The sequence below is a fragment of the Megalobrama amblycephala genome, linkage group LG8, assembly GCF_018812025.1.
Source record: "Megalobrama amblycephala isolate DHTTF-2021 linkage group LG8, ASM1881202v1, whole genome shotgun sequence".
Classification (NCBI taxonomy): Eukaryota; Metazoa; Chordata; class Actinopteri; order Cypriniformes; family Xenocyprididae; genus Megalobrama; species Megalobrama amblycephala.
In genome coordinates this window covers 34,853,969-34,875,866 of record NC_063051.1, presented here as the reverse complement: position 1 = coordinate 34,875,866, position 21,898 = coordinate 34,853,969, and the positions used below count along the sequence as shown (strand labels likewise).

The following is a 21,898-nucleotide window of genomic DNA, read 5'->3' as shown; positions in this document are numbered from 1 at the left end:
TCGTCATGAAAGGAAAGTTGCGCTAGTCGTTTCTTCTCTATTGTGCCATATATCAGAGTAAAATGGTTCTGGAACAAGAACAAATGCAGGTCAGGGCTTCATTTTGTTTTTGGGAAATAGACCTTATGCACACAACATTCTTAAGAACTTCCACAGTAATATAAGCCAGCTGGAAAACTTCCAGTGAAATGTCACTTATTGGTGTGTCGGTATCTTCAATGTCCTGAGGTAGCTTTATCAGCATTAAAAGTGTAATACTTTGTTTATAATCAGAATATAGTCACCTAAATAGTCAGACCTAGCTGTAAATTTAGTTATTCAAACCCAAGACAACATAAAAAAGACATGTCCCTCATTGTTCCTGGTTTCATGAACCAGCTAATCAATGCCTTCAGGATTACTAGAAAACTACAGGCAGGTGCGTTTTAGCAGGGTTGGAGCTAAACTATGCAGGGCAGTGGCTCTCCGGGAACAAGTTTGCCCACTCTTGCTGTAAATGAAAGAATTATTGCACACTTTAGTTAGCTTCATTGAACAAAATGGGAGTTTTCACATGTGCCAAAATCATTTAGCTTGTGCTGCACTTGTGCTTGACAGCTTCTGTGATTATAAAGAGAGAGCGCAGCTTTCCAAGTAATTTATTCACAAGAAAAGTTATTTTTAATGAGACTTTGAGTACTTCATAAAGTAATGTTTAATATTTATTCAAAAGCGAAACTTGGAAACAAAAAAAATATAACAGGAAATGGCTAATATGAGCCAAAATGCTCTGCTTCCCCAACTACTAGTTATAGTGGTAATTAATGTGTTTTTTATTAAATGTTGTATTTCCTACATCTTGAAACCCATTTGCTTCGTCTTTATTGCAATAAATAAAACTGTTTATTTGCAAATTAGTTAAGTGTAATAACTGCATTAAAATATAAATCCAACATTAAAATGTCAATCATTGATGGTTTTGTGTTGATGTACAGCAAGTACAGAATGACAGCTAACAGTTCACTCGAAATGCCCAAGCTGGCTTAACGAAAACCAAAAAGTAACTGTGCATATGATCAGTTGATTGAATGGTTAATGTTTGCTATTGGTTGATCTCATGTGAGTGACAGGTTACCCCCCTCTCGTCATCAGAGAAGAGAAGAAATGCTGCGAGAGGGAGGAGAAGATATTCTGATTCAAGATTATGAGTAACATGAATTTAAAATAATAATGACGTGCACCGATAAATCATTTATAATAAACACTGCAATATTCCATAAAACAGTTATCATTAAATGGACATTTATAGTAAATGCTGCTATATTCTATAAAAACAAGAATTGTATATATGGAATGAAAGAGTGTGAAACAGATTTTCACTGACAACACTATTATCATACTATATGCTTTACTATTCCCATGTCACAAGCTCTTTATGATCAGTCACTTTGCTACTTTTGTTTTTATTGAGCATGACATGGTTTACAGTAATAGTGGTTAAACTTGTTATGAAGGACAATATTGGTATGAAATTTTATATAGGTTTAAAGGAAGAAACATCATAAATAAAACCTTATTGACAACAACAGTCCCTATATCAATATCCTAACCAATAGAATAGCCTTAAAAATGTTTAGTCACCTAAAGAGCGTCTTACATACTTTTCTTGAGATCTTGCTGCCTCTTACTTTCACACAAGAACTATTTTACAGGCTCTCGCTAAAACACTGAGAATATAATGAGGAAAATCAGCAACAATGTGCATTATTTTTCTACATGTTGCTTTAGATCACACATATTCTCACTCATTTCTGTGAAACCCCTAATTAGACGACCTATTGAATGCTCCACACATCTTACAGACAATTTTGTATTTTTATATTATACAGTAATTGTATTATCAATTAATACATTTCCTCACACCAATGCATTGTACTTTATTGATACATTTGAAGAGTAAGTATTTGTAATATTGTAATAAAACTTAGCAATGTATTCAGGCCCATCTCTAATTACTAACCATTTCATTTTCTAACCATCTGGTCCTGCTCAAATGATGCTCAGGCTTTTCTTAAAAATAACATTGACCCATACTTTAACTTTTATTAACCAGTTGGTCTCAAACTCATTTTATATATTAATGTATAAACATGTTCCTAAATATGACAACCACACTCTCAGAAAAAAAGGTACACAAGCTTTCAAAAAGTACTGATATGTACCTTTAAGAGGTGAATAAGATATAAAGGTACCCCAGAGACAGATTTTGTACCAGATTTTGTGCATAAACAATAGACACTGTAGAAGGACAAAGTACCAGCCTGTCAGTCCAGAAACACTCCTACTTTGTTAGAGGGGATGAGGGGGCAGATATGATGGAGCTCTGATTATTGTGACGGCCAGTAAATCTGTAATCTGAACAGTTCAGGTTCCAGGATTCCTTCCTTCTCTGCTGATTCCTTTATATGAAAGTAATATTCATTGACTGACTACATTTAGTCTCCCAGTAACAATGTCCAGACATACTCTCTCTACACAGAACCTGACAACACTCATCAGATCTCTCTGGATGATCAGGATATGGCTGATCCTCTGAAACTTGTCATATTTCTGTTCTCCTCAGACAGAATGAGATGAGTGTCTGCTGTGTTTGGATCCATGTGAGATGTGAGATTACTGGAGTCTGAAGAAATGTAGAGAGAACAAAATAACATTAACCACAGATTACCATTTTTAACACCTGTTTGCCACCTGATGTCACCTGTTGGAGTTTGGGTTCCTTGCCGCTGTCACCTTTGGCTTGCTTAGGTGGGGACACTTGACATTTGATATTCAACAGTGTTTTGATTGATCAGTACTGAATTTACTAAAGATGGATATTGACACCATTTTCTTTAAGAGCTGCTGTGCAGCCAAAATTATATACCAGTTATCACCGTAAAGCTGCTTTGACACAATCTGAATTGTAAAAAGCGCTATATAAATAAAGGTGACTAGTGGGTGAGCTATCTTTTTTTAAAATAGAGATTGATATTTTAACAAAGTAAAAAATTATATGGATTTGCAGCTCAACTACAGACTGTTTTGAATATTTCACTCCACTACACGTGTAGATGGTGAGACAAATACAAATACAGACAATCACAGGATGAAATGAATCTTACTGCTCAACATACATGAGTTTGTTCAGTGTGCAGTTTGGATCCTTCAGTAGATCTGAGAGCATATTGACTCCTGATTCTCCCAGGGGATTGTCGCTCAGATTCAGCTCTCTCAGGTGTGAGGGGTTTGAACACAGAGCTGAAGCCAGATAATGACAGCCTTCATCTGTTACATTACAGCGCCGTAATCTACAAACAAACACAGAAACACACATTGTTTTCTGCACAACAATTTTCTTCTTTTCTTTTAGAGAGAATGACTCTTATATGTTCATATACAAAATGTATGCATTAAAGATTCTACGGTAACACTTTATAATAACGTTCAGTTGTTTTGCACAATAATATTTGATTTTCATTGGTTCATTTGTTCCTTTGTTCAGTTCTCCTTGTATTTAAGCCCTCTGTTTCAGTTAGTCCCTTGTCTTCCATTGTTGAAGGTTTATGGTGTTTTTGGTTAATAATTTCTCCTAGTTATTCTCCTGTTCATGTTGTTTACTTAATTAAACGTTCTCTTTGAAGATTTCCTTTGTTGTGCGTTTCATATCAGCCACACACCATTACAATTAGTCACTTATAGGTTATTATTAGTTAATGATGAACTAATGATGAAATGATGAACAAAATTTGACTATATGTTAATAAATGTTTAATATGTGCTATGTTAACATTGAAAGCTTTGTTAATTCAGTTAATTTCATTTATAAATTATTTAATGAGGAGCAAAAATAATTATTGCTCTATCCAATCGATTTCAGTTTCTACTGGCTCTTAAACAGACAGGTGCTCCCGGAGGTTTTAAAGTGTTGAGACCCTGATAAAAGATCAATATCTGTCAGAATTAAACATAGCCCTTTATAAATTAAGAGTTAATGTTTTTAATGTTTTTAAGTTTTAATGTTTTTGCCTTTTATTTTGTTATTAGTAATACTGTACTCAAAACCAGTGCTTTACTGTAAATGATTTAGTATATTATCTATTGTTTTTTATTTGTTTTAGTTACATATTTAAAATACCCTTTAATTAAAAAGTTACAATTAGAAATCATTCCATATTTAAATATTGAATAAAAACAGTATTGTAGCATTATTTATGCAATTGTAAATGCAGTGTAAATATATTAATGTCACTTCTGATGCCACTTCTGTGTCACCTCTGCACTGCAAAGATGGATTTTGATGACAATTGGTAATAGGACTTTGGCATAAAAGGTGACGCATAAATCTAATAATTTTGGGGAAAATGCCCTTATATAGGTAAAAATGCCCCTGGAAATCAATTCAAAGGACAAATAATGCCCCTTAATAAATAAAGTTAATTTCTGTCACTGCTGTGAACTGACCACCAAATAGAATATGAATAATATGAATGTCTCCGTGAGTTAGCTGTCCACAACAGGCCTAAACCAGTCAGTATTGCACACCCTTAATGTACAGTATTAATGTTTATTTCATCAGGTCTCAAAAGCCTTAAATTTTACTTTAAAAAATGTGCAGCAACCCTGCATGCACCTCGATTACAGACAGTTTTGAATATTTCACTCCACTACACTTGTAGATGGTAAGACTGAAAAACAAATACAGACAATCACAGGAGGAAATGAATCTTACTGCTAAACATACATGAGTTTGTTCAGTGTGCAGTTTGGATCCTTCAGTAGATCTGAGAGCATCTTGACTCCTGAATCTCTCAGGGGATTGTAGCTCAGATCCAGCTCTCTCAGGTGTGAGGGGTTTGAACGCAGAGCTAAAGACAGATAATCACAGCCTTCCTCTCTCACATTACAGCTCCGTAATCTACAAACACACAGAGAAACAATGAAGATATCAGAGACATTAGCACTCACAACAAAAGCTTGTTAAATCTTTTGAATAATCACACATTCATTTAATATAAACTGATAAGAGTTGAATATCTCTCATTTCATAAACTATAAGTACTGCTGAAAAGAGTATATGGTTCTGATCACCAACTATACAGCTAATTGCCAGATACTGAGGATCATATTCAAATAGATTTGAAGGAAATCGAGTAAGTTTGGGTTTTAGGTTCTGAGTAAATGGAATGCTGTTGATACTCGACACATTGTTTTCTGCACAACAATATTCTTTTCTTTTAGAGAGAATGAATCTTATTCATACATATACAAAATTCATACATTAAAGATTCTACGGTAACACTTTATAATTCTGTTCAGTTAGAAGTCACTTATAGGTTATGAGTTAATACATTATTATTTAATGATTTTATGAATGCTTTGTTCATTCAAGTTATGTCATTTATAAATTATTATTTAATGATGAGAAATATGATTAAGTGATAAGATATTGTTTTATGAATGTTTTGTTAATTCAGTAATAAGTCATTTATAAATGATTTAATGAGGATAAATATGATTAAAAAAGTGATATAATGTTTTATGAATGTTTAATTAATTCAGTTATGTCATTCATAAATTATTATCTAATGATGAGAAATATGATTAATAAGTGACATGCTATCATTTTATGAATGTTTTGTAATTCAGTTATGAGTAATTTATAAATTATTTAATGATGAGCTAATCATTTATAAAACATGACTTTATGTTCATAAATGATTAATATGTAGTATGCTAGCGATTTTTAAATGTGTTGAAAGTTATCTTAAAAATTTGTAAATCACGAAATAAATCAGATCATTAGTAGATGGTTGATAAGTTATTAGTTGACACATTATCACTTATAAATCATTTATGTATTTATATCAAAATTGTTTTAGTATCATTATCTCAATAAACAATGGTTAATCATGAACAAATGATGAACAAATATATAGTTGATAGTATATAGGATATATATGGTTATATATATATATATGGTTATATAATATATATGGTTTACAGTTTAGCTGTTTTAAAATCACTGTTAACACTCTGAGGTCTGAGGGTATCGCCGGCGATACCACTGCGGTTTTTTTCTTACCAGTGTGAAAGAGACTCAAAATACTCTGTTAATGTTGCACATACAATTAAGAGTTATACACCATTTTAATCTGTGGAATATCTTCTTTTATTTTGTACACTCAGAGTAAAAACAAAATGTTGTGCTTTTTGTAAAATAAAGAAAACTAACATGATGCATGATCTCTCGTCTCCCTCTGAAGGAAGTCCAATCTGATAGTTCTCAGAAAATGAACTGTAACTTAGTGAATATTAATCACAAAAAAATTAGACTTATGTCTAAAAAAACGTTGAAATGTCAGGTTTTAAATCATGTAAGTCAAATCGAAAACAAACATTCTGTGTTTATGTAATCTGTATGAAAAGAGAGCCATGTCAGAAATCCGTGATTCAGCTCATTATCCGCTAATGTGGCCACGCCCACAGAGCCAGCGCTATTCAGACGCAAATTCTGAGTCAATACATGCATTCATCATCTCAATCGTGTATTTATTGTCTTGAAAAGTGTTTTGAATAGCCATAGTTAGCGATCTCTGTCCTCTGTTAGTTCGGTTAGTTCCTGGATTGCCTATTCTTCTTTAGTGCTCAGGCATTTGTGGACTAAAGGTGTACAGAGCGCCCTCCGGCTGCAAGTATCAATTGAAAACACAGTATCCAGCACTCATAATAATGACAATAAATCCTGAATAAATATTACTCTTCTGTATAGAAAATTGACAAACATATGAGAATCCATCAGTATTTCTCCAAATGTGCATGCTTTTAAGCTAAAAGCCTATATGAAATGCCATAGAGGTAACATAATTGTTCAGACACTTTGCATCACAGAAATACATTATATTTTAAAGAATATAATAGAATACCATTATTTTAAATTGTAATAATATTTCACAGTATTGCTGTTTTTTCTGTATGTTTGATTTACACCATGATGAGATTTGAATCATGATCACAGAGGGTTTTTTCACAGCCTACCTGACTGAAAGGCCTCATTAATATGCAAGTCATTTCAGGTCATTATTATGTGATTCTTTTGTCTTCTCAGGTGAGAATCACCCATTTTACATGAGGATTCACGCCTCCACGCATACTGTGTTTCTTGACCAAAGATGTTTTAGAACATTTAAATCTCTCTATTGTTTTATATGAACAAGCAGGCAGCATAATTTTTACCTCATTTTGAAGCAAAAACTCTAGTCTACAACCTCAAATACCCAGAAGTCTTGTGAACAAAGATTTAATATATATTTTTTGGCTTTATTTCAGTGACTTAAGTTTTTTGTTTTTTTCAATAACCACGCATAAACGTTATTCCTTCAAAAACACAAACATGTACATACATGTTCCTCACATATTATTGTAGCCTAGTTTGTGCTGAATACAGTGTACTGACACTTTTTCCATTAATATGTTTATGAACAACTGAAAAAAGCACAAATGTCAGGGCATGTCAAAACTTCTCCAGGGTCCCAAAAATCCTCAGACCCCTGAGGGTTAAACATTGCTTCACCGGGCTTATTAAAAAATGCAGACAGAAATGTTAGCCCGGTTGCACGAGGGACATATGGGAATATCCAAGAGTAGGGCTCGGGCACAGCAGTCAGTGTAGTGGCTGGGCCTAAGAAGCCAAATTGCTAAAATGGTTGTGCAATGTGAGATATGTTTGAGACATCAACCCCAGCATGTAAAAAATTTAGTATATTATCTATTGTTTTTATTTGTTTTTGTTTCATATTTAAAGTACCTTTTAATTAAAAAGTTACAATCAGAAATCATATTTAAATATTGATTTAAAAGTATTGTAGCATTATTTATGCAATTGTAAATGCAGTGTAAATATATTAATGTCACTTCTGATGCCACTTCTGTCACCTCTGCACTGCAAAGATGAATTTATTGAAATAATGATTTAATTTAATTGGTAACAGCTCTATACTGTGTTATAAATCTAATAATTTTAGGGGAAATGCCATTATATAGGTAAAATGCCCCTGGAAATCAATTTATAGGACAAATAATGCCCCTTAATCAATAAAGTTAATTTCTGTCACTGCTGTAAACTGACCACCGCATAGATTATGAATAATATGAATGTCTCAGTGAGTCAGCTGTCCAGAACAGGCCTAAACCAGCCATGGTACCGGCACAAATATCCCTCAGCAAAATATCATCTTATTATTCTCATCAACAAATCCTTGAAAATATCGAGATATAATTTTTATCAGTATTGCACACCCTTAATGTACAGTATTCATTTTTATTTCATCAGGTTTTAAAATGCCTTAAATTTTACTTTAAAAAATTGACTACAGACCATTTTAAATGACATTCCACTAAACTTCAATCTACAATACAATCACAGGATGAAATGAATCTTACTGCTCAACATACTTGAGATTGTTTAGTGTGCAGTTTGGATCCTTCAGTAGATCTGAGAGCATCTTGACTCCAGATTCTCCCAGGCGATTCCAGCTCAGATCCAGCTCTCTCATGTGTGAGGAGTTTGAACGCAGAGCTAAAGACAGATAACTACAGCCTTCATCTGTCACCTTACAGCGCCATAATCTACAAACACACACAGAAAAAATTATGATATCAGAGAAATTAGAACTCACAAAAACTTGTTAAATATTTTGAATACTTGCACATCAATTTAATATAAACTGATAAGAGTTGAATTCCTCTCATTTCATAAACTGTAAGTTCTGCAAATATATTTCTGTAAATATGGTTTCATCACCATCTGAACAGCCATTTACCAGATACAGAGGATCATAATGAAATAGATTTGCATCTCCTGAAGGAAATAACAGTGTTTGAGTAAGTTTAGGTTTTAGGATCTGAGTAAATGAAATGCTGTTGACACTTGACACATTGTGATCTGCACAACAATATTCTTCTCTTAGAGAGAATGACTCTAATATGTACACATACAAAATTCATGCATTAAAGAATCTACTGTAACACTTTATAATAATGTTTAGTTATGTCAATTATAGGTTATTATTAATAAATGATGAACAAATCCCTTACAAAACTTGACTAAATGTTTAATAAGTGATATGCTAACATTTATGAATGCTTTGCTAATTCAGCTATAAATATTTAATAAATTGTTATTTAATGATGAGTGTAACTGTGTTAAAAAGAACAATTCATTTAAAGAGTTTATATATGTGAATTCCACAAAATAAGGTATTTGGTTGGAAAAATTGGTGTTTGAAGGCTCCTCTCTTTTGGCTATTAATGGTACTAATAATATCATATCTTGTCGCACTTCTCTTGCTGTGTCGCTGCTGTGGGTATGTATTTTTTTATGTATTTTTCATGCTCTAAGTCAGAGGTGTCCAGTCCTGCTCCTGGAGGGCCACTGTCCTGTAGAGTTTAGCTCCAACCCCAAATAAACACACCTGAACCAGTTAACCAAGGTCTAATTAGGCATACTAGAAACTTTCAATCAGGTGTGTTGAGGAAAGTTGGAGCTAAACTTTGCAGGACAGAGGCCCTCCAGGACCGAGTTTGGACACCCCTGCTCTAAGTCATTAACAGATTAATTGTAAAAATAATATGTTTAAGTGAGTCTTTTTGATGCAACTAATGGTATTTAGCAATTTGTTTTCCTGTTATCATCTACAATTAATTATCCTGTTTTGGTACACTGTGTTATTAATTACAATTTTGCACATTGTAATATTAGATTAGCTGTAGGCAGCAGATCTGTGTGTTGCTGCTGTGGTCTTTCATGAATGTCTGCAGTATTGTCTTCAGCCAACCTAATTTTTACTTTCTTTTTTCTATCCAAAAAGATAAATTCAAGTAGAAATAAGCCCACGTATGAGTGTGTCTTTTCACATCCATTACATGAGCAATATGTTTAATAAGTGATATGCTAACATTTTATGAATGTTTTGTTAATTCAGTAATAAGTCATTTATAGATCATTATTTAATGATGAGCAATCTGATTAATAAGTGATATGCTAACATTTTATGAATGCTTCGTTAATTCAGTTATATTAGTCATTTATAAACTATTTAATGATGAGTAAAAATAATTATTGTTCTATCCATATGGTTTCAGTTTCTATTGGCTCTTAAACAGACGGGCGCTCCCGGAGGTTTTAAAGGGTTGAGACTCTGATAAAAGATGAATATCTCTCAATCTGTCCGAATTAAACATAGCCCTGTATAAATTAAGAGTTAAACTTTTACTTCTAGTTTGTTGATATTGGTATTACTGTACTCAAAACCAATGCTTTACTGTAAAATATTAGTATATTATACATTGTTTTTTATTTGTTTTAGTTTCATATTTAAAGTACCCTTTATTTAAAAAAAATACAATTAGAAATCATTTTATGTTTAAATATTGAATTTAAAAAAACAGTCTTGTAGCATTATTTATGCAATTGTAAATGCAGTGTAAATATATTAATGTCACTTGTGATGCCACTTCTGTCACCTCTACACTGCAAAGATAGATTTTGTTGATAATTGTGACAAACAGGGCGGGAGACAGCCATGAGGGAACGGCACGAATCTCTCACAGCGGAGCTCCGGAAGCATAAAAGGAGGAGTGACAACAGTGAAGGACGAGAGAGGACCAGGCCTGGACTTTATTTTATTTTTTATTAGGTTTGTGTGGCATTACTTTAATTTTGTTCTTTGTTTATTTTATATTAACGTTGTGTTTGAACGTTCTCCGGTTCCCATCTCCTTCTTCCCATATCTATAAACCTTACTGCAATAATGATTTCATTTAACTGGTAACAGCTCTATACTGTGTTTTAAATCTAATTTAATTTAATTCAATTTAATTCAATTTAATTTAGATGTAGGACTTTGAAATAAAAGGTGATGCATAAATCTAATAATTTTGGGGGAAATGCCCTTATATGGGTAAAAAAGCCCCTGGAAATCAATTTAAAGAACAAATAATGCCCCTTTATAAATAAATTTAAATAAAGTTTCTGTCACTGCTAGGAACTGACCACCACATAGAATATGAAAAATATGTCTCCGTGAGTCAGCTGTCCACAACAGGCCTAAATCAGCCATGGTACCAGCACAACAACACACTCATCAAAATATCATCTTATTATTATCATCAACAAAACTTGGAAAATATACATTTATATTGAAAATTCAATACTGACAAAAGATACATTTTTTGTCAGTATTGCACACCCTTAATGTACAGTATCATTTTATTTTATCAGGTCTTAAAAGGCCTTAAATTTTACTTTAAAAATTGACTACAGACCGTTGTGAATGATATTGATACACTTGTGATACACTTGTAGATGGTAAGACTGAAATGCAAATACAAACAATCACAGGATGAAATGAATCTTACTGCTAAACATACTTGAGTTTGTTCAGTGTGCAGTTTGGATCCTTCAGTACATCAGACAGCCTCTTGACTCCTGAATCTCCCAGGGGATTGTCACTCAGATTCAGCTCTCTCAGATGTGAGGGATTTAAACGCAGAGCTGAAGACAGATAACCACAGCCTTCATCTGTCACCTCACAGCGACACAAGCTACAAACACACACAGAAACAGTGAAGATATCAGAGATATTACAACTCACAACAACAGCTTGTTAAATTTTTTGAATAATTATACATCCATTTAAAATAAACTGATAAGAGTTGAATATCTCTAATTTCATAAACTATAAGTTCTGCAAATATATTTCTGAAAATATGGTTTCATCACCATCTATACAGCCATCTACCAGATACTGAGGATCATAATCAAATAGATTTGCATCTCTCGAAGGAAATAATCATGTTCGAGTAAGTTTGGGTTTTAGGTTCCGAGTTAATGAAACGCTGTTGGCACTCGACACATTGTTTTCTCCACAACAATATTCTTCTTTTCTTTAGAGAGAATGACTCTTATATGAACACATACAAAATTCATGTATTAAAGAATCTACTGTAACACTTTACAATACCGTTCAGTTATAAGTCACTTATAGGTTATTAGTTAGTAAAATTATTATTTAATGATGAGCAATATGATTAATGTGATAAGCTATCATTTTATGAATGTTTTGTTAATTCAGTTATAAGTCATTTATAAATTGTGTGTGTGTGTGTGTGTGTGTGTGTGTGTGTGTGTGTGATTTGGATTTGCACAATTTGATGTTATGATGTAAGGTGTAATATTAATTTATGAATTTCACTCAAAATCTTTCCCTTTGTTATTATCAATTATTTTATTTTGCGGAAATTATTCTTTCAATATTCCTTTTAATTTTTTTTTTTTTTATATTTATTTATTTTATTTGTGATGTCATGTTTTTAAAGTTATTTATTAATATTTCAGTGTCTGATGTATTGTTAAATATGGTACATGGCTTGTTTAAGAGTGATGTTCCGGTTGCTCCCGCTCTCGTTCATCTATCCACACAACACAGAGCTAAACAAAGACCGGTCACATATACTACTGTCAGGATATCTAATAACAATGAGATGGCACTTTAATTTGTTTATTTTAAAAAACATACAGAAATATTTGACAAGCCATCTCTCATGTGTGGAAGTAATGGGGAGAAAACATCCCTATTGCAATACATGCTTCACTGACTTCATTATCATCATCTTTATACAGTGAGATTGGATGACCAAATTTAGTATACACCTTATTTATAAAATTATACTATGTACAGGCAAATAAATGAACCCAGAAGATGAACGCAACGTGCAAAGTTTCATGTAAATTGTTTTTTAATAGGAAACTATTATGAAGAAAAAACATATAATTGAGTGCATTGTATTCCAGTTCTGGGTTCATCTGATTGCCTGTATATATATTATGCATTCAATATGGTGTATAATGAATTTGTTGTATTAAAATCTGTCACGTTAAGCATTTTGATGTTAAGCGTTTTAGAATGTCCCACTGATTTTAGTGATTGAAATAATGAGGTGGGTGTTGTATAAGGATTGAATGAATCTCAAACCTCAGTGTCTTCAGCTGACAGTTTGGGCTCTTCAGTCCATCAGAGAACAGCTTAATTCCTGAATCCTTCAGGTCATTGTTATACATGTCCAGCTCTATCAGGGGTGAGTTTGGTGTCCGCAGGGCCAAAGCCACAGTTTCACACCAGGTGTCATTGAGATTACTTGAGGAGAGTCTGTAAAAACAGGATAGTTGTCCATGGCATTTATTGTGTGTTTATCTTGTAGGAACAGTGTTTGTAATACCAGTAATATGTCATGTCATGTTATCTGTGAACATTCAAGCTTTCTGGAAAAAAAAATAAAATAAATGTCATGTATGCTGGAACTGCGTTGAAAAATCTTTCAAACATATGTCTATAAAATCACTTTTTAGTGAATCAGTTTTATTAAATAAAGATTTTACTCTCCAAAATCAGTAAAAATCATGATCCTTCACACTGCATCTTACACTAAAGAGAATTTTCAGAGTTAAAAATTTTATTAAAATGCTGTCAGCAAATTTCTTACATCGCTTTTCTGCAGCATCTCACAGCTGGCAGGAGATTCATGCGGCCACCTAGTTCATTCGTGTACTTCTTCGGGTTGAACTCATCCAGCACCTCCTCTGACATCAGCAGTACATAAGCCATCAATGAGCACATGGAAGATGAGAGTTTTCTTTCTGGAGATGATCTGATGTATCTTTGTATTTCTGTATATAATGAATTGTCATTGAGCTCCTGTAAGCAGTAGAACAGGTTGACTGAAGTTTCAGGTGAGATTCGCTGGTTTTGTAATTGTTCATTAATGTGTTTGGTTATTTCTGTGATGCTGTCTTCGCTGTCTTCAGTGTGTGTAAACAGGCCTATGAGCAGTTTCTGATTTGATTCCAGTGAAATGCCCAGCAGAAACCGTAAAAATAGGTCTAAATGTCCTTTCTGACTTTGCATTGCTTTCTCAACAGCCTTCTTTAGTAAATGATGTAAAGCAATGACCTCGTTTTGTATCTCATCAGTGAAAAACTGCAGCTCATCCATGTTCTTGTTCAGGTAGCAGAGGAACACGTGCACTGCAGCAAGGAACTCTTGAACACTCAGATGCACGAAGCAGAAGACCTTCATTTCATGAAGTCCAGCTTCTTGCTGAAAGATCTCAGTGAGCATTCCTGTGGACTCAATGTCTTCACACACATCAATACCACATGCTCTCAGATCCTTCTCATAGAACACTATGTTTTCTTTCTTCAGTTGTTCAAATGCTAGTTTAGCTAACTTCAAAATCATTGTTTTGTTGGATTCTAAGAGCTTGGAACGTTCTCTTTCTGTTTTTCTGTCACACTTCTGGGTCTTCATGTTCATCTGTATCAGCAGGAAGTGGATGTACATTTCAGTGAGTGTTGTGTTGATGTTCTCTGCATTGTTCTCAATAGGGATGTCTTGAAAAACAGTGGCTGTGATCCAACAGAACACGGGAATGTAACACATGATGTAGAGACTACGAGATTGCTTAATGTGTGAGATCATTCTGGAGGCGTGATTCTCATCTTTGATTCTCTTTCTGAAATACTCCTCCTTCTGCTGGTCAGTGAATCCTCGCACCTCTGTGAACAACCCTACATACTCAGGAGGAATCTGATTGGCTGCTGCTGGTCGTGAGGTCACCCAGACACAAGATGATGGGAGCAGAGTCCCATTCACCAGACTTGTAAACAGTTCATCTACAGATGATCGCTCCTCAACACCTGTCACCATTCCACTGACAAAATCCAAAGTCAGTCGACTCTCATCCAGTCCATCAAAGATAAACGCAAGCTTACAACTATATATCTTACATATCTTTGATGCTTCCAGGTCCTTCAGTTCAGGATTAAATCTCTGCAGAAACTCATGTAGACTGATCTCTCTGTCTTTAATGCAGTTAATCTTTCGGAATGGAAGCAGGAAAACACAGTCTATGTCCTGATTGGCTTTTCCTTCTGCCCAGTCCAGAATGAACTTGTGCATTGATACAGTTTTTCCAATGCCAGCGATGCCTTTGGTCAGCACAATCTTTTTCTTATTTTTGTTCAGACTAAATACATCATTGCATTTGATTGGCCTGTCCTCTGGTTTATGGGGTTTAATGGTTTCATCAATCTGCAAAATCTCATGTTCTTGATTGACTTCTTTGAGATCACCCTCCGTAATGAAGAGTTCAGTGAAAACATCCTTGAGATGTGCTTCATTTTCCTTTTTACACTCAAAAATATGCTCTACTTTCTCCTTCATTTTCATTTTGTGAGTTTTCAAGAGTTCCTGCTGCCAGAAATCATCTGTTATGAAAAATATAAACAAACAGGAAAAGAAATAAAACAATATTAGAAAATTAAACAGTTTCAAATTTTCATATTAGCATGATTATCATTAAAATCAACTGTTGTAAACATATGGTATTTAAAATCATATTACTGAAATTAGTTCTGTTTTGTACTGAAAAAAATAATAATTTCTGATTCCACTATAAGGACATGTTTAAGGTTAATTTACCTTGTTTTCTTGTGCGTTTCACAGCTGGTTCTAATGATTTTTGCACTGTGAAGAGAGAGAAAAGAATGATTGTGAAAAATGCATCGTGTTTCAACACTTCATTAAGCAGCACAACTATTAAACTATTAACTAAATCATCATATTAGAATGATTTCTGTAGGATCATGTGACACTGAAGACTGAATGATGATGCAGAAAATTCAGCTGTGAATCTTTTACCGTGATGGCAACATAGAAAACAATTCTAAAAAGATATTCAGATAGAAAACAGCTATTTTCAAAGGTAATATTTCACAATATTTTACTTTTTCTAACAAGCATTGTTCAATACTGAAGCCACATTTTCAAAACTCTTCACACATTCAGCGAACCAGAAGTCTATGCAAACCAAACTGTGAATCATTTTTCATTGCTTTTACACAAAATGCATTCAATGACCACATTTCCCAAAATCCACTTTTGTTGTTCATACTGCACCATCTGCAAAACACTATATATTTACAGAACATTTTTCGAATGCTAACACACTGCTTTCAAAACTGATAAAAGCACATTCAAATCAGAATGATGGCAAAATCTGAGCATTTTTGCAGGAATTATATTGAAATATAAAATATTAGCAGAATATTTACAATGAAATAATAATGATCCCAAACACAACAACTTGGAATTTCAGCTGAAAGTCTCTATTACAATATTAGTTTATTTGGTTGTTTATTCCCCCAGTAATCTTTTGGTAAATCGGGATGGCTTCAGAATTATTATTTTTTTTATTTTTATTTTTTTTTTTGAAGCATGGATCAAGGAAGACGAGGAAAGAAGAGTAGCAGAGAGAGGGAGAACTAGAGCCCTCACAGTACTGTACCAACATCAACACGGACAGAGAAGACAAACTCTACAGAGAAAGACTCCTGACACAGTTGGACTCCAATATTGCACATACGTCATTATACTAGATATGTTTTGAATGGGTTTTGCTGTTGTTGTAATTATTCCAGTTTTTTTTCAATTGCTAACAAGCATCAATGCTGCCACATTTTCAAAACTCTTCACAAATTCAGCAAACAAGGAAGTCTATACAGACCAAACTGTGAAACACCCTGGACAGATTGCGGTCCATCACAGGGACCACACACATACACACATATACACACACACACACACACACACACACACACACGTTCAGTATTCACACTCACACCTATGGGCAAACTTACAGTCTCCACTTCACCTGTCATGTATGTCTTTGGATTGTGGGTTTAACCCAGAGAAAAACAACATCAACACAGAGAGGAAAGACAAATTTTTTGTTTGTAATTATTATTGCTTCAGGATTTTGTTATTGTTGTTTCAACTTTTTATTTTTTTTTGCATGTAAATTACAATACTATATGTAAAGATATAGAAAAAAATAAATTGCTGCATTTCTCATTTATTCTGTATGCTGTAATACAGACAGTAAAAAATGAAAAGATCTTATTCTTATATTGTGAATATTTATGTGCATGATGTTTTCAGAATGAGAATTTTTGCCAGTGTTATGGTGAAACAAGTTTATTTTGAGACATATATAAAGTGATTTGAAGCTGAGATTATCTGTTTGGCCTAGATTCATCTTGGTAATGTATGAGGATTTGTGATAATGTGGCTTCAGTATTGAACAATGGTTGTTAGCAATTGAAAAAAAAAACTAACTACTTTTGATAAAATAAATGCAGCTTTGGGGAAGATAAGAATCTTCTTTCAAAGAAATTTGAATATACATTTCTATGAATCTATGCTCACTCTCGTTCTCTATTCTTTCTTTTATTACCTTCAGTGTACTTTTTCTGCAACTTGTCAGCCAGCTGGTTCTGGTAAATCTTACTCAGGATGTTCAGTGTGATCTTCACAGCTTCTTCTTCTCCAAAACGCTTCATCATTATATCCCCTATATCAGTGACATCAGCATCCTCCAGTTTACCAGCTCCGATGGGTCCATCTTGATTTAAGTAACTCTTAAATCTCTTCAGATCATCTTTTTTCAGGTCATCTAATGTATGATGAATCAGCTCTAAAACTGTTGCCATCGTCCTTCATGGACTGTTGGACAAGAAAAAGGAAAAAATCTTTAAAAAGTTGCAATTTTTTAGTGGAGATCTATGCAACATATGCATATAAATGCATGTAACAAAATGACACTCTGGGGTGCGTTTCTCAAAAGCATTGTTAGCCATTTAACATCGAAAGTTACGTCATTACTAACACAGTTCAACGATTTGGTTCATTTTGGTTCAAACGAACATTCGCAAACTGCACCGCAAACTTGTGTGGTTGGAGCGACAGCTCTTGAGCTGAGAAGCATAGTTTCTTGTTTTTATGACATGTGGACTTATTAAATTGTTATCTTGAGCAAAATAAGCAAGCTGACATTCAGTACAATGTATTTCGAATGCATACAAATGTCATTTGCATATTTTAGTTTGTCAAGAGATTTAAAGCACCATTTTTGAAGAGTGCACATGTGCGTAGGGGTACGTGCTCTAGTACGTCAGAACAAGCCAAAATTGAATCTGTAAATGAAGCAAAACAACTGAGAAAAATGAGAATTAGTCATCAGATGTCATGTCGTAATAAAGACGTTATTACTCCTGCATGACATCATTCACCAACATGGCTGAACGACAGGTGTGCGACAATATGGTTTTGAGACAGTCATGACTAGCTAGTTGATTTCTTCATTGATGCATCATACTATCATAGTGAATACATATATATATATGTATATTTCACTACTCTCAAAATATATGATTGCAGGACAAATATATATGTTTGTATTGGACATTGATGGAGCAACATATTTTGTGTGAAAAAAAAAATCATACAGTGGTTAATTTGGTTTAAAAATCTTATAAATGTATGAGGTGGTGAGGGGGGCCTTTTACCCCACACATGGGGTATTACAGTATCTCTAAGATAGATACCCAACTTGATATATGATATTTGCTATGTGAATCTAACCATGTCATGTCAAGAAATGGAAAAGTTAGCCAGCTATTCATTATCATGTTAATTATTGTGTCTTTTGAGCTTTTTACCCCAAATATCATACTTTTACATATTCTTCCGTTATTGAAAAACTGTTGCTTGAATTACCTTAAACAAAACTGAAAATCACTAAGACCTTTGTCTGAAAATATAAAATCCTTAAGGAGTTATTTAACGCAAAAAATTATGGAAACATGAAATTGCGTCATAACGTAATTTATGTCACGCAGTTAAATGATCTTAAAGTCCATGCTGATTATATCAGAGATGACAGAGAGAATTATTCATTTCAGTGTCTGTTTCGCTTTAAAACACGAACTCTCTGTCATATTCTGTCATTGTATCTGAAGAGCGCGAGCCCTCCCGCATCGTGCTGGAAACTATGTTTCTCGGCTGGATAAAGCATATCAGCTTCTTGCTATGAAATTTTTGATGGATGCGGATTGCAATCAAAGTAAAGACGATTACGGTGACGTACAGGTGCATGCGTGAGTCTTTTATACTGATGGGCAAACAAATCATGTATGAGCACTCTCAACACACTGATCGCACATAGCATTTATGCACAGACACATTTCAGTACATTCACGTTGTTTTCACACACATATAGATAATGTTTGGATTTGCCTTGTGTATGTTGTTGTGTACTTAGTATATATGCAGGTCAAGGCATCTCCATGTGGTCCTGTTCAGTATTGCAACTTGGCTTGTAAAAATGTAAACAAGCTCTTTGCTGTTGCAAATACTAAACACTCTGAATTCTGAAACGTTTTTTTGCTGTGATTTTTCTTATGGGTGCTTTGGTGTACATAATTATATGAAAAAAACATTCATAGTTTTTTATTTTTCAGTTATATGGTGTCCTTTTTTGGAAAGACATCTAAATTTACCTTGAAAAAAGCTGAAAAATACAGTTTTGTGAAAATCACACTTCAATCTGATGGTTTACCTTGCTGGATATAGGCAATGATTGCAAAATGGATGTTAAACAAGATAAATGGTGTGCGCGATTAATCGCGATTAAAAAAAAAAAAATCTATTGACAGCCCTAGTATACTTATTTATTTTTATTTTTATTTATTTTTTGCTTTTCTTTGTATAGTTATTTATATATTTATTTTTGCTTTTTTACATTTCTTTGTAGATTTATGCATTTATTTATTTATTTTTATTTTGGCAGGTTTGGTATTCCATATATTACACTTGCAATGCTGGAGTCAGAGTTCTCACTTTAACAGGGTGAGCGTGCGGTGAAGTGAGGCTGCTGTACGAGGAAGCAGCACCGTCTTTTAAATCGTAGTATCGTGCTACAGTAAACATTCTATGATTTGCAGGTCTGTGGCCAGCTGCATAAACGTCTTAGACTAGTCTTAAAACTAACATCTATTTTTTTTCTTCAAGACTGGTACTAACTTTGCAAAGTCCGTTACATAAAAAGGTAGATCAGTCTAATTTGAATCAGAAAAGTAAGACTGATTAGCCCTAACTAACTGCTAGTTGGTCAAGATCTTAAGTCACAGTCTAAAGCCCCGGGTATACTTCAGCCGCCCGCGTTCGTGCACCGTCCGCATGACGTCATTTTCGTCATGCGGAGAGCTCGTGGCTGGCCGCATACCCCGTCCACGCGCAGCCCAAATGCGCGTGTAAACTCAAAGCATGCCTTCTCCATCGTTTTTGATTCCTATTCTCTTGGTGTATCTTCTGAACTATGATGCAATGGTGGCTGCACTATTTTTCTTCTTCAATCCTGCCCAGCGAATGACCGGTTGTCTGGTAATAATATAGAAAAAATTGCACTGCGCATGTGTGGAACTGTGTCATCCGCGCGCATCATTGGTTTGAAAGACGCGCGGGCGCGGGAAGTGAAGTATACCCGGGGCTTTTTTTAAGTTTATGCAACTGGCAACTGGTGTCTCCGTCTCAATATACTGTACAACGCGACATACATTCACATATCACGTCTTAACGCAGAGTTGCGCTCACTGGACACTGCAGTTATTCGCAATCACGAAAGTTCATTATGTGCATGCGTTTTAAAACCTTGAGTTAAACATGTTCTAACATGCGCTTTTCTGAGCGAGCACATAAATCACACTTAATGTCTAAAGTGAAAGTAAAATCGAATGCGTGCAGCTCTTAAAGGGATATATCACCCAAAAATTAACGTTAACATAAGTAAAAAAAAAAATATTGCAGTAAAATAGTTTTTTTTTTTTCTCCTTAATCTTTTACTGTTGTCTGATGTACCAAGCCATCAGAAACAAACCGAACCGAAAACCGTGGTTAAAAAAACCGAGGTATGTATTGAACAGTGAACTGTATTGTTGCATCCCTAATATACATCTATTATTTAATAAAGATAGCCGCTAATGCATCTCTCACTCGAGACGCACACACCACGCAGCCATCTCACACAATGCAGTATTCACTTATTAACAGCACTTAAATAAACTTAATTTAAAAAATTGATAACTCGAACTAATGGTCAAATATAACATCACATGGGAATACTTTTTCACAGTTAAACATTTAAACATGAAATGAACACCTGTAACACAATTTAACATCAGATTGAGGGAGCGCATAAGATCATACCTCTCTCGATTAGCATTGCAGGAAAGAGGATGTGCCCTTATCGTGCGGCTGTTTGAACCTCTCACCTACGTATGACGTCAGCCGGCGTGCATACTGTGATCTTTGAAAACTTTTCCATTGTTTTATACTGAGCTAATACATATCCTCTACCCCTTGAAACGGTTATTCTAAGTTTTGGTTTCATTTTCACTGTGTTTTCTTCATAATTTGCCTGCTTTATTTCTGCTACAGACTCTGCAAATTCAGCAATCCTATATTATCATTACAAATCACGCTGTAATGACATGGATCTAATAAACTTGGGTTTGACATGTACCTGTATGTAGATTGTACGATGATGACTGATGGAAGTTTACTTACTTGTTCACAAAGCAAACAAACAAACAAATACATATTTGTGTATCTTTACGTAATCGTTCCATTTATTTGTATTGTTTTTATACTGAGCTAATATTTTCTGTCCTAAAACATTTGTTTATGTTTATTAACATATTTTCCTCCATAAGTTAAAACAGAAACACAAATTTTATTTTTATTATGTGGAAAAAAAATAACAAATGCTAGTTTGCAGAACTGCTTTTTTCTGATTGGGAATATGGGACAATTAGATATCATTCAACTTGGCATGTCACCCAAAAATCTAACGAGATGTAAATACTTTTATGATTTCTGGGCAATCCGTTCTGAAGTTATAAGCAAAAAATTACATTTTTCATATC

At 34.0% G+C, this 21,898-nt stretch overlaps 1 protein-coding gene across 1 annotated transcript; it reads right to left on the bottom strand.

Annotated features, from left to right (window-relative positions):
• Positions 1 to 1,294: 1,294 nt before the first annotated feature.
• LOC125274443 (NACHT, LRR and PYD domains-containing protein 12-like) lies at positions 1,295 to 21,546 on the bottom strand. Its single transcript, XM_048200861.1, has 10 exons — positions 21,180 to 21,546; positions 17,371 to 17,639; positions 15,558 to 15,602; positions 13,561 to 15,343; positions 13,053 to 13,226; positions 11,449 to 11,622; positions 8,473 to 8,646; positions 4,763 to 4,936; positions 3,156 to 3,329; positions 1,295 to 2,662 (listed from the first exon to the last, which is right to left on the bottom strand). The coding sequence occupies exons 2-10, from the start codon at positions 17,624 to 17,626 to the stop codon at positions 2,653 to 2,655; spliced, it is 2,964 nt and encodes a 987-aa protein (XP_048056818.1). The 5' UTR covers positions 17,627 to 17,639; positions 21,180 to 21,546; the 3' UTR covers positions 1,295 to 2,652.
• Positions 21,547 to 21,898: the final 352 nt, after the last annotated feature.